The following is a 13509-nucleotide window of genomic DNA, read 5'->3' as shown; positions in this document are numbered from 1 at the left end:
CCCGCTTACTTTGCAAGTGTTTAAAAAACTACTGAAATAAATGTCTGCAAGGCTACCAATCAAATGTATCTTACCTTTCAGGGAAGCCAGTCTCAATGCACTTCAGAAAATTCAGCAGACTGCGGCAATACAATGGTCCCAGCGTAGTCATGTTGATGACTAGACGTGTAATTTCTCTGTTGGCAGAAAGTATACCATATATATTTCCTAACCTATTCTTTCTTTTTAGGTCTTGGAAAGATAAAATTGCACGTACTCAGTCAACGATGCTGCAACAGTCGTATTTCTCAGATCCACATACAGCCGATAAAGCACGTGAAATAGCAAATGGATACCAAAGTGTCCAGGTGCCAGGCAAACATGTCGTTTGAGAATGCGCAAGTAAGGTATCACAGCATCGAGCATTTGTTCTGGAAGAAAAAAAAATACATCTTTAGTGTGTGCGAAAAAATAATTTAGCATGTTAAAAGTGAATATGGACAGAGTAGTTCATCAGTGCATGTGCACTAACCAAATTAAAAAAATGGCTGTGGCTTAGCTAAGGTTAAGCCCAGGATGCGAAGCACACTAGCCTTTATTTTAGTTATTGAACCACTGTTTAGCCTGGTGAACTGCTGTTGCTTGGCTATATTTGGTTCGGCTAGACGAAGAAACAACTCATGCGTTACTCTCCGCTTGGTTGCATTTCGCAACCAAGCATGAACGCATCAAAGGAAACGCAATGAGCGTCTTGGGCGCGTTCACACCAGGCGTCATTCATAAAAAGTCAAGCATGAGTTTCAGTATTTATTTCTGAATACGGAGGTACGCGCCCTCCAAATGTGCGACCGCAGGCGAGCGCAAGAGTTGAGCCCGGCTTGCAGCTGTTGTGACGTCAGTGCCCTAGCGGGAGGAGCGGGAGTTAGGCCGCAGTACCATCTGTGCGACCGCAAGCGAGCACACGAGCTGAGACCCGGCTATATAGCTGCGCGGCCGCAAGCGAGCGCACGAGTTGAGCCTCCGCTTTTGCAGCTGTTATGACATCATATGGTAGCTACGCGGCCGTGCGCGGCGCAGCAAGGAAGAGCGTGGTTGTGCGGCTAGTATGCTTCGCATAAAAAGAGCTAAAACATGTGTGGCTTAAGAACTGCTGCCCTAGGTTGTTATTCACCCCCGTCCCCGTCACCGCTCCCCCAAATTTACCTACCATTAGTCATTCACACCTAAAAACCCCATATGCAGGCATTCAGATGAAAAATAAAAGAAAGATTAAAGTTTGTCGCCTTTCCCACAGTACAGATCCTAGAATTACTCAGTAAGGTTTGTTGGTGCTGATCTCTTGACAAGATCAGCACATAACATCAGCTGGACACACCCAAAGCTGCATAACCCATACTAGCTTATTTGCTGGCCAAAATGTGCACAACTGATAGCCTGTCATACATGAAATTTAGTGAAACAGTATTAAGATAACTTCATCAAATCTGAATTTGAATAGTGACACAGACATAGTGTGGGTTCAAATTATGCCTTTTTGTTTTGATTGGTAATATTAATATTTTCTATTAGCACTTCTGAGGCTCGATCTTTATTACCTCTTTAAAAAAGGGCTCAAGTAGCAAACAACATGGCACACCAGCAAATTATTACTTAACGAAAGTTGAACATGTGCTCAATCAATGTTGCACTGACCATTTAAACACGCACTGATCTGTTTACCTAACAATGTTATCCCAAACACCTCACCAGCTGCACATTCCATGTACAGCCCTCCAACCATACTTCATACATCTATTCGGCCAATGAAAAAAGTGTTAAGCCCAGAAGTGCATGCAGGTAACAAGGGTAACACACAGCAGGGGCAAATAAGGTTCTATTCTGCGTAGCAGTAAAGATACAGGTGTCTTTCATCCATTCAAGCAAGCAAACCTATCTAACTTGACATTTAGAAAGACAACTTAAGTTCTGAGGATTTGCTCTCACAATGTTCGCCCTATCACCCAATTTTTGATGCCAAGGTAAACCGAAAAGTTATTGTAATTTTCTTCAAGAACCCGTAAAAATAAAGTCACTCCTTTTTCTCACATGATGTTTTAGGCTATGGTGCCACTTTATTTGTCAAAATTAATAATTGATAATGAACCTTCGCACCTGACAACTCATACACATAGCTTCCCGGAACCTGCATTTGCCATTGAGGAAGCCTCTCACCTAAACTGCACCCACTCTTAAGGTCTGACATTTCAGCTATGTCAACAAGCTTTCGGTATAATCGTAAGCCTCAATAAAAGTGCTTGCTTGACTTCAATCAATCATAAAAGTGCCCATTTATCAGTGTTGTCTGCTTGCTAGACAGCGAATTGCCCTGCATTAATGCAGAATTTGATGTCTTGTTTTTTGTCTATGTTACGGTTGGAACGCATCTTAAGATGGCAGCTGTCCAACAAAGACAGAGCTGTCTATGCCAGGACTCAGAACACATCCCATGACTGCATGTTAGGTTATTGGCAATGGTTACGATGGAATGGGGCAGAGAGACATTGCGTATCAATAAGATATCAGGAACAGGTGTGACGACGTAATCACCATCGGGCACAGGGAAAGATGACAGCAAATCGACGAAAGTCAAGGCTTCAGGCAACAGACGGACGAAGGCGGTCGTACTAAAGTTGTTCGGGAGTTCAGCACAAACATGCGGGAGAAGAGGAAGTTTGAGGCAAAGGGTAGTGGCAGAAAAGTTGATCAGAGCGGAATGCACAGTAAGAAAGTCTAGTCCTAGGATAAGGTCATGGGGACAATTGGTCAGCACTGTAAAAAGAACTGGAATGTGGCGGCCGGCGATGCTTATACGGGCAGTACACATTCCATTGACGGCAGCAGTGCTGCCATCAGCGACGCATACAGCTTGTGCAGTAGCAGGCGTGAGAACCTTGTTTAGTCGACGACGGAGGTTAGCACTCATTATGGACACCAGGGGGGATATTCTGTAAGCATCCACCTAGTGGACATGTCCATTTCCTCTGCTGCTGAAGTTCTGATTGGCGGGGCTGGGGCACACGTCACAAGGCCCTCCAGCCAATCGGCACTTCAGCAGCAGATGAAACGGACACGTCCACTAGGTGGACACTTACAGAATAACCCCCCTGGGCTCAACTATTAATTAACGCCATCAAAGGGACACCATCGACGTGAACATCAAGTAAGCTCTGGTTCGTTGAGAGCGTCAATGGAGGATTTCAGGAAGATTAAAATAATGCAGCACTACCCCCAGGAGCTGCATGGTCTAGTTATCCGTCTGGAAAGGTTCATAATTGGTCGGCAATGAATAGTGGCATGGCTGAGGCGACGGGGACCAACCGCACTGAGGTGACAGAAAGCGAGCGAGCTGAGTTGGCGCCGAGTTCACGTCTTTATGTATGAGGCGTACGATTCAGTGGAAGACTGAACTCTGATGGCAAGCGCTTTTCTTGCAGCCAGCTGGCGACTGGTAGGGTTTCCATAAGGGTTGCGGAGCTTCTCCTTGAAGGTATCCCAGCTAGACAGCTCGTCCTTGTGTCTCCGGAACCAGACACACAGTGTGCCAACCAAGTACAATATTACATTGGCTAACATTATGGTAGGGTCCCAGCGGTTGTTCTGGGTAACACGCTCATACATGCCCAGCCAGTCCTCAACGTCAACATTATCTTGGGTGGAGAATATGACAGGATCACGGGGATCGGTAACCGTGACGTACATGGTTGTTGGAGTCGCAGCTGTAGATGCAGACGAGGTGTCGTCAACGGGAGCCATGGTGGAAAGCTGGACGGTACGGCCACTGCAGAGCTCCATGATGAGGACGTGGAGCGCCAACCTCCACCAAAATGCGACTTGAACGAGGGATGAAACACTCAAGACTAATACAAGGCATATTTACAAAAACAACTGCAGTGCTGGCCAGTTCAGCCGACAGCTTGAGATCCAGGAGCAGTTTATCTTCTTTGTCGGTGCGCCCGTGCACATCATCCAAAAGAAACATGCACTATGCATGTAGCAATCTAAATACACCAGCTGAATATAAAGCAGCAGAATATAAATATGTGTGAGCAGTTCTTCCAAGGGCCAAAAATGGCAAAAAGGTGGTGCTGTAGTTTGAAGTTTATTGTTTGTTATTGCATGTACAAAAAATGGGCTTACATATTATATGCAGCATCAGGAGGCCCCAGAGTCAGAAACTGCCGAGGGGCCTCCTATCATTAACGGGTACATAAGAGTATTAGAGCAGCAAGAACAGGGCGAACAAAAAAAAAGCGTCACGAAATATAATGGGAAGGGAACAAGTTAAAATAAATAAAGAACAATAGGTATGCATTAAAACCAACAGCGCTATACAATAATACTACAATAAATACTCACAAACAGGAATATCTAGTAATGTACAAAAAGAACTATGCTTTTTTACACATTACTAACAACGAAAAATAAAACTTGTTTTACAAAAATATGAAGCCTAACAATACAGTAATACTAAATGTAATGTAAAGGAAATGTAATAATTATAAAAATGTGTTTATGACAAATGAAAAGATAGTTCCGCTAACAGTATTTTTTTTTACAAGTGCAATGAAAGAGATGACTTAATATTAACAGGGATGTGATTACAAAGTGCAATCTACAGAAGTGAGGTGTAAATTTTTCCACAGTTGGATCTGATTTTAGGTAAGAGAAGGTTACAGCACTCTAAAAACCTAGTATTACTTTTGTTGACGAGGTTGTCAAAAGGAAGGCCATCTAATGATATTTCACGATGAAAGATACAAAATGTGATCAGAGTAAACTTACGATAGAACAGCTGTTCTATCATAAAATATAGGTGCCAATAATATAGGTGCCAATAAGTGCTGAATTCCCAGAGAAAACTAAATGTCCATAAATGCCTGCCGAATTTCAATAAAATAGATGCTGAAAATCCAATGCCTATATATAAGCTCTTAGTTTGCAATCCTTTGTCGAGTTCTTTAGGGAGCACTATAGTTGACCAAGTGTTCAGAACAGAAGCAACCTATTTATGGCCGTAGAAGTGGGAGTCGTAACTGCTGATCACGAAGATTCAGCTGGTATAGTAAGAGCAACTATGTTTTTAAAGTTAGTAACTCAGCCCCATTAGTAATGGTTACTGCTAACACTACCATTACTAACTGCATTAGAAACACGACACAAGTTGTTAATTTACAGTAACTACAATTTCAACAATGGCACATTGTTTGCCAGGTGGGCCAATGTGGTTGGCTTTATGCTGGTGGCTGAACATTATCCAACATTACACCACTTTTATTCCCCAAGCTTGGGCTTCTCATGGCAGCTGGCTATGGGCCAATGTTGGCAAGATGGACCAGGAATGGAGGGCCAGTGTTCCACCAAGCACTTCTGTCCCAATTAATTAATTAGCAGTATTACTGCTTGTGTGTGAATAGAGAGGCTATATTTACAAACAGGGACAATAAAGAGAGATACTGTAACGTAGATTGAAGATGGAGTCTTGCAAAATAGACCCTTCTCTTTAATGGCGGGCCAGAAGAAGAGCGTGCAGCTTATGTACTTCATCGTCTTTCATGGTGCCGACCTTTGTGCGCACCGTCCCGCACTGTGGGAACCCCACTTCATTGTGTCAATTGCCCCCTATGCAAAAAGCGACCGTCTCGTTCGCGTCAAAAAGTTATTTCAGCGATGACAAGAAATGAAGCTCCTTAGGTGCATCTCGGCGTTCACGTACGCGCATAGTATGGTTTCATGCGCACTACATGAACAACTTCAGCGCGAGGACGACGATGGAGCGAACCAGGGTCAGAACTGCAGGGGACAACTTTGCAGGTCACGCCACTGAGGCAGCGTGTAACCTTGTAGGGACCAAAATACCAGTGGAGCAACTTTTATGAGAATTCACGGCGACGAATGGGCGTCGCCCACACGCAGGTGCCAGTATTATAATGGACATCGCGTCGACCTTGGTTGTATCGAAGGGTGTCGGTCTGCTGCTGGCTCTGGATACGATGCCGAGCAAGCTGGCATGCTTCTTCGGCTCTTTGTACGAACTCTTCTACGTGTTCGCTGGTCGGGCTATTATCAAGCAGAGGTGGCATGGCGTCAAGTGTTGACGTGACGTGGCGCCCGTATACAAGTTCGAACAGCGTAAACTGTGTAGTCTCCTGTACAGCAGTGTTATACGCAAAGGTCACATAGGGTAAAATCTCATCCCACGTCCTGTGCTCTATGTTGACATACACGGAGAGCATATCAACCAGCATACTGTTCAGACGTTCTGTTAATCCATTGGTTTGAGAGTGATATGCAGTGCTCCTGCGGTGAGAGTTATGCGTCAGGTGGAGAACATCGTGCATAAGTTCAGCTGTAAATGCTGTACCGCGGTCGGTGATGAGAACAGACAATGCACCATGTTGTAGGATGATGTGGGTGGCGTACAAAAAACTTGGCCACTTCATACGAGTTTGCTTGCGGAATAGCTTCGGTTCCGGCGTACCGGGTTAAGTAGTCGGTAGTGACGACTATCCATCTGTTGTGTGGAGAGGTCACTGGGAATGGCCCAAGTAGATCCATTCCTATTTGTTGAAACGGTGCTTGAGGAGGGTCCACAGGGTGGAGAAAGCTAGCTGGTTTAACTGGTAGTTTCTTGCAGTGCGGCAATCGCGGCAGGTCTTCACATACCGTTGCACAGAAAAAAAAAACCGGGGCCAGTAATACTTCTGTCATATCCTTGCTAATGCCTTAGCGAATCCCAGGTGTCCCGCACATGGCTCATCATGGCAGGCTTGCAAAATGTCTTGGCGCAGCGCCGACGGCACGACAAAGAGGTACGTATTTGGACCGCTTCCGCAGTTTTTCCTCTAAAGGACATTGTTGTGCAAATAGTACGATGATAAGCCGCGCACAAGCGAGCGGGGTAAAACACCTTCAACTCCTTGAAGGTGCTTGATCAGCGGCAGCAGCACAGGGTCAGTGCACACTGGTGCTCAGCCATCTTTATGACGTCTATAACGCCGACAAATGGTCAAGTCATGGTCAGGGTCCGATGACGTCGTAGGGAGTAGTGCACGTGACAAACAGTCAGCGTCGCTGTGCTTCCTTCCAGATCGGTAGACAACTGTAATGTCATACTCTTGTAAGCACAGGCTCCAACGGGCTAGTCTGCCTGAAGGATCCTTGAGGTTGGCAAGCCAGCACAGGATGTGGTGATCGCTGACAGCCTTAAAGGTTCTACCGTACAAGTAGGGTCGGAATTTACTAACTGCCTATTGATTGCTAAGCATTTTTTTTTCAGTGGTTTTTCAGTTTCTCAGCCATGGTGAGACTGTGGCTTGCATAAGCAATGGTGCGTTCCGCACCAGCTTGCCACTGCACAAGAACTGCGCCGAGACCCGCATTGCTGGCGTCAGTATGAATTTCAGTGTCAGCGTCTTCATCGAGGCTGCTTGCAAACGCTTGCGCAATTCATTGAACGACTGCTGCTGCTCGTCCACCCAAATGAAAGGCACATCGTTGCGTGTAAGCCGTGTCAGAGGCTCAGCAATTCTCGAGAATCCCTCGACGAAGCGCCTATAATATGCGCACAAACAAAAGAAGCGTTGGACAGCCTTCTTGTCCGTGGGTGTTGAAAACTTGGCGACGGCAGCTAACTTGTTGGGGTCTGGTCAGATGCCTGTAGGACCAATGACATGGCCAAGAAATTTGAGCTCTTGGAGCTTGAAATAGCATTTTTCAGGCTTGATGGTGAGCCTGCAGGACGGATCGCAGCGAGGACACTCTCAAGTCGTGCGAGATGTTTGTCAAATGTGCTCGAGAACATGATGATGTCGTCAAAGTATACGAGGCAGGTTTGCCATTTGAGTTCAGCAAGCACGGTATCCATCATCTGCTGAAAGGTGACTGAGTAATACTTGTTGGGGGGCTAGTTGGTGCATGTTTCCAGAAGAGGGTTGTAGCGCCGAAAAAGACAACACATAGCAAGCGAGACAGGACAGGTGCAACTTCCAACTGTTATATGCGAATGAATATAAGGACAAATCAAGATGGGTAGCAAGAACCACACATGCGCGCGAGGGTTTTACAAAAAAAGCAGATAAAAGATAGGTGAGGCACACACGTATCTCACCCCCCGTGTATCTAAAAAAGCAGTTTTATTCTTATAAATGGAGATACATGGGGCGCTAACACAATCGCTACAGTTTCTTTTAACACAGAAGGCCTCCAAAAGTTCACGGGCTGTCTGGTCCTTACTTCTGTTTAAAACCTTTGCTTCTTTCAGCCTTGCCACACACTTAATCTTCCTTTCTTCCCCGCAGGCTTTACAATGATGCGGCAGATGAGAACCAGTGCCATTTTGTAAACCCCAATTGTGTTCCGCTAATCGGTCGTTAATGACGTTTGAGATTTAATGGCGCAAGGGCCAGGTATGGCCAAAAAGCGCCATGCTAGTGGTAATGAATATGTGGTGGTCTGATAGGTTCTGTGAATTTAATGTGACGTGGCTGTAAAGGGGCCTAAAAGAGTTGGTGTAAATTGCATAAAAACTACACGTAATAAAATTATGGCAATGATTAATGAAGTGTACTATGATCACTAAAATGCATTAAGAAAGAATGATGCATTATATAAAACATGCGAGATGGTGAAATTGTCTAAGAGCACTACTGCCTCGCCAGAGCCCTTGAAACGCAAGGGCCGAGAGGCATGTGCTATATGAAACAGCAATCACAACGGCATCCTCTGAAGAGAAGAGACACTACGAACGTATGGGGCTAATTACATGTAACACAACATCTTTCAGGAAGCCTAGAACTGCGTTGGTGTCAAAGAGCAGTTCTGAGCCGAGTAACATTACAGGATGAAAGGGAATGTGCTGCCGGTATGCTAATGGAAAATGTTTCTTTCTGTCAGATTCGGCTTTCCGACACTCCAGGAGGACGTGGAGGACACTCAGCCTCTCCCCGCATCTCCCACAGGTTGGAGGCTCATTTCCAGTGAGTAAAAAATTGTGGGTGCCAAATGTGTGTCCTATTCTAAGACGACAGAATAGGACATCTGTTCGGCGTGATTTTGTTGTAGAAGGCCAGAACCCTAATGGTGGCTTTATTACATGCAGCTTATTATTTGTTTCCATGTCCCACAAGCGTTGCCAGTAGTTTCGCAGTTTCCTGCACAAGAAGGGCCTCAGATCTGTGATAGGGACTGTAGCGGTAGGATTAAGAGAATACGATGCAATTGATGTGGCCATCTTGTCCGCCAGAACGTTACCTTCGATGCCCCTATGACCCGGCACCCAGCATATGATGACATGCTGGTTACATATATACGCTTTACATAGGACGGAATATAGTTCATTGATTAGTAGATTTTTGTGCTTACAAAATGACATTAAGGCCTTCACAGCACTTAGGAAGTCCGTACACATAACAGATTTTTTGAGTTTTGTTTTCCTTATATGCTGCATAGCCGACAATAGTGCATAGGCCTCAGCCGTAAAGATGCTTGTTTCTGGATGCAGTACATCGGATTCCGAGAAGGATGGACCGACGGCTGCATTGGACACCCCAGCATGTGACTTGATTCGTTTGTGTAGAGCTCTGTGCAGGGGTGCTTGTACTGGAGTTCTAGGAAATGCATTCGGATTTCGATCTCTGGAGCGTGCTTTGAAACTTCTAGAAAAGATATATCACGTTCTATCAGCTGCCACTCCCAAAGCGGTAGCAGCTTAGTTGGAGGCACTAAGCGATGTTCGAGGAGAGGGACATCCATTTGAATGCTAAGCTCCCTCACATGCAGTGAAAAAGGCTGTCTTACAGAGGGACGATTACAAAGAGTGTAGCACATGTCATATTGTTAATGGTATTAGAACACGGATGTTGATGATTAGAGTGAACATTCAGAAAATATGTTAGGCCAATGTATGTTCTCTGCAGATGGAGTGACCACTCATTTGATTCTACATACAAACTTGCAATGGGACTTGTTCTGAAAGCGCCAGTGGCCAGTAGGATTCCCAGATGGTGGACCGGATCTAGCATGTTTAGCACGCTTGAGGCAGCAGAATAATAGATCATGGCACCGTAGTCCAACCGTGATCGAATGAGGCTCTTGTAAAGATTCATTAAACATTTCCTGTCGCTGCCCCATGTTGTGTGGGATAAAACTTTCAATAAGTTCATTGTTTTTAAGCATTTGACCTTCAGATACTTTATGTGCGGATTAAATGTTAGTTTAGAGTCAAGTATGATGCCTAAGAACTTGTGTTCTTTGTTCACAGGTATTCGCTGACCATACATTTCGATACTGGGATCTGAAAGGAGCCCTTTGTTTCTTGTAAAAAGCACACAAGAACTTTTGTTCGGGTTCACTTTAAATCCGTTTTCGTCTGCCCACTTGGACACTTTGTTCAAGCCCTGTTGTACTTGCCTCTCACACACTGCAAGGTTGCAGGATTTGAAACCTATTTGTACGTCGTCGACGTAAACGGAATAGAAGATCGCTGGCGGTAATGCAGCACGAAGGGTGTTTATTTTCACAATAAAGAGCGTGCAGCTAAGCACACCTCCTTGGGGTACACCAGTTTCTTGTATAAGAGGTCATGACAATACATTGCCAATTTTCACGCGGAATGTACACTTGGACAGATAGCTTTCTAGTATGTTCTGTACGTGCCTCCTTGAACGATATATTTTCTTTCACTTTGATCGTGACAATTTCTTCCTTTTTTCCAAGACGGGCACGACCGCGAGTACGCAGCTTGCTCTCCATTACAGTTTACACAATGCAAAGAGTTCTCGCAAGCTTCAGACGTGTGTTTATGGTGTTAGATATGGGGCCGTTTCCTGAGCCTACTTCGAGTTCCCCAGACCTCATCGAATCGCAGCACTGCTAAGTAAGGAATGCAGAAGCAGATGCCACATTCCTGAGACCAGCACGTGCCAACAAGTTGAAGGCCCCCACTTCGTACGCCGCCGGTGGAGCTATTCAATGCTTGACTCTTCCAGAAAGCGAGGGGATGGCCCGGCACTGTTGCAAGTAAAGTGGGTCCAGAAGCAAGACGGCTGTAATGAGCCGTGACAACCTGACGGCTGTAATGCGCCGTGACAACCTAGCAGTGTCGCCCCGTCCGCCTTTGAAGAGGGCATTGCAAGTCAGCAAGGCAAGACGGCAGGGAGCCGCCGGGTGTGACACCACCGCACGGGCGCCTACCATTGGCCGAAGATGCCCTCATCTGAGCGGGTTCGCCCATTGGCCGAACGTCGTTTTAAGCCGAGACACCGAAGGGCTTAAAAGACGCAGACCGGGAGCAGCGAGAGCATTCCTAGAGGATTCTAGAGCATTCCTGGATTCATCTCTCTCGAACTTCTTGCGACGGGCCGCAGCGTCCGAGTTGCTGCCGGCCCGTAATGACTCTAAGACTGTTCATTGACTCTCACTGTAAATAATGTAAATAAACCTCCGAAGTGTTTCATCTCGAAGTCCTCTTCAACTCCTACAACTGGTTGCTAGCGGTGGGATCGCCCCCAAATGCAACTGGTGGCAGCGCTACAGATCAATCTTCGTCGAGAGAAATCTTCAGGAACCCAGAACAGCGAAAAGGAGCCTTCGTCCAAAGGAGTCGCGAGGAACCGGGAAGAGCGAACAAGAGAGAGCCTTCGTCGAAAGAGGTCCTAAGAAACTGGGAGTAGCGAAGAAGAGCGAGCCTTCGACCCAGGGAGTCCTGTGGAACTGGGAACAGCGGACCAATGAACCAGATGGCAGGGTGCTGCAACCGTAAGTGAGCGCGTGGTTTTTTTCCTTTTGATTTGCCAGACTCAAATGTTGTGTGTTCATTTTGATAGTTCTGGGAATCGGGAATTTGTTGCATTGTGTGTTTGCACAAATTAACGAAGGAAAACAGTTCTAACCACCAGTCAGGGCAGCTGCCATGGATCTTGGAAGGTTGACGAGGTTAGACTTGTTGTTGATGTGCGATGATTTGGGAGTTGAGGCAGACGAACAGATGAAAACGCCAGCTATCATAAAGGCGATTCAAGATAGTGGCAATGATGATAAAAGCATTGAGCTTGCTTGGGAGGTGATACAAGAACCACGAGAGCGTGAGCGTCGTGAACGTGTGCGTGAGCATCGTGAACGTAAGAGTGAGCGTAAGCGTCAAGAACGCGAGAATGAACGGAAGCGTGAGCTTCAAGAACTTACTCTTAGGTGTGAGCGTCACGAACGTGAGAATGAACGCGAACGTGAGTATCAGGAACGTAAGCGTGAGCGTGAGCAAAAGTATGAGAGAGAGAAGGCAGCATTGTTAAAAGAGATACAGTATTGTGATCAGTTAATGGCACAGAGACAACGCCTGTCTGAAAATGCTGTAGGCAGTACAGAGCACAAGAATGAGAAAGTGTCTAGCGGATTTTTGCCAAAATCCGACGAGAAGAGTAGTGCCTGTGATATTGGCTGCACATTCATAAATGAAGGGAAAAGGCTAGCTGCTAACGATGCCTTAGTGGCAACAGAGGCCGTTAAAGGCCGTAGTGAGAGCGACGAGGTGCTGTGCCAACAGATGACTGTAGAGACAGCTAGGCCAGCTGCGAACAAATTGGCACAGTTACCGCGTGTGTGCGTCGCTTGCAATGTTAGCGAGGTTGCTAGCGAAGAAAAGGGTACTGTTGACCCGACAGACGCGAGCACCCATGTCAGGTCAGATCTGCGTGCCGAAGTGATGTGCGAGCTGGACGATGCAGTTGAGAATAGTTCTCGGGGTGGCGTGCTCCGTAGCTTACGAGAAAACAACTGCATTGTTCAGGGATCGGTGCAGCTCTCCGCCAGTCTAGATAGCCTAGATAGGGATGATTCAGTTGTTAATCATTCGGACTGTGCGCGTGAGACAGCGATCGATACCGACGGGCTGTGTGTCGATGCACAGCGTGAGCTGGGCAATGCAGTAGAGGGCAGTTCGCAAGAGTGCGAGTTGCATAACTCGAGTAAAGCCTGCTCCATTGTGCCAGAGTCGGTTGAGCTGTGCGCCAGTCGAGGCAAAGTGAGAGTAGATTTAAATGTAAATCGCTCAGACTGTGCGGGTAAGAGACCGATCCGGGCCGACGAAATGTGTAATGGCCAGCACGAGGCGCCAGAGGACGGCATAAAAGGGCATGCAAAGAGAAAGCGCCGTAAAAAGAAGCGCCCTAAAGATAGGAATTCGGTGACTAATGTAGCGCCGCCAAAGATGGCGAGAGACCCAAAAGGGCAGGGCGCGAGGAAAAAGGTGCGGTCGTCACTGAAGATGTTGACGCATCCAAAACGTTCGAGCCACCGGTCAAAGGGGGACCGCGAAGCATGTTCTGCACGGACGCGGACAAAGGGCACGGGGCAGTTAAATTCCTCGTCGTTCCGTCGTTCTCTTCGAAGCTCAGCGTGCAGTACAAAGAAGCACAAGGTGGCAAGTCGAGACCAGGTGGGGAGTAGCGACACGGTCAATCGAGGTCATGATGAAAGCGGGGCGCCAGGACGCAAATT

The 13509-nt window shown here is 46.5% G+C and overlaps 1 protein-coding gene across 3 annotated transcripts in view; it reads right to left on the bottom strand.

Annotated features, from left to right (window-relative positions):
- LOC126545444 (uncharacterized) overlaps window positions 1-13509 on the bottom strand; it is a 244514-nt gene that overhangs the window by 125695 nt on the left and 105310 nt on the right. For all 3 annotated transcript variants that reach the window (XM_050193324.2, XM_055061243.1, XM_055061244.2), the window contains exons 10-11: window positions 257-410; window positions 75-176 (exon numbers count right to left, since the gene is read on the bottom strand). In XM_050193324.2, the coding sequence (XP_050049281.1) occupies window positions 75-176; window positions 257-410 (256 nt within the window). The remainder of the gene's footprint in view (window positions 1-74; window positions 177-256; window positions 411-13509) is intronic.

This window comes from Dermacentor andersoni, chromosome 1 (genome assembly GCF_023375885.2).
Source record: "Dermacentor andersoni chromosome 1, qqDerAnde1_hic_scaffold, whole genome shotgun sequence".
Classification (NCBI taxonomy): domain Eukaryota; kingdom Metazoa; phylum Arthropoda; class Arachnida; order Ixodida; family Ixodidae; genus Dermacentor; species Dermacentor andersoni.
The sequence above is the reverse complement of the archived record's forward strand: the minus strand, read 5'-3'. Positions and strand labels throughout refer to the sequence as shown.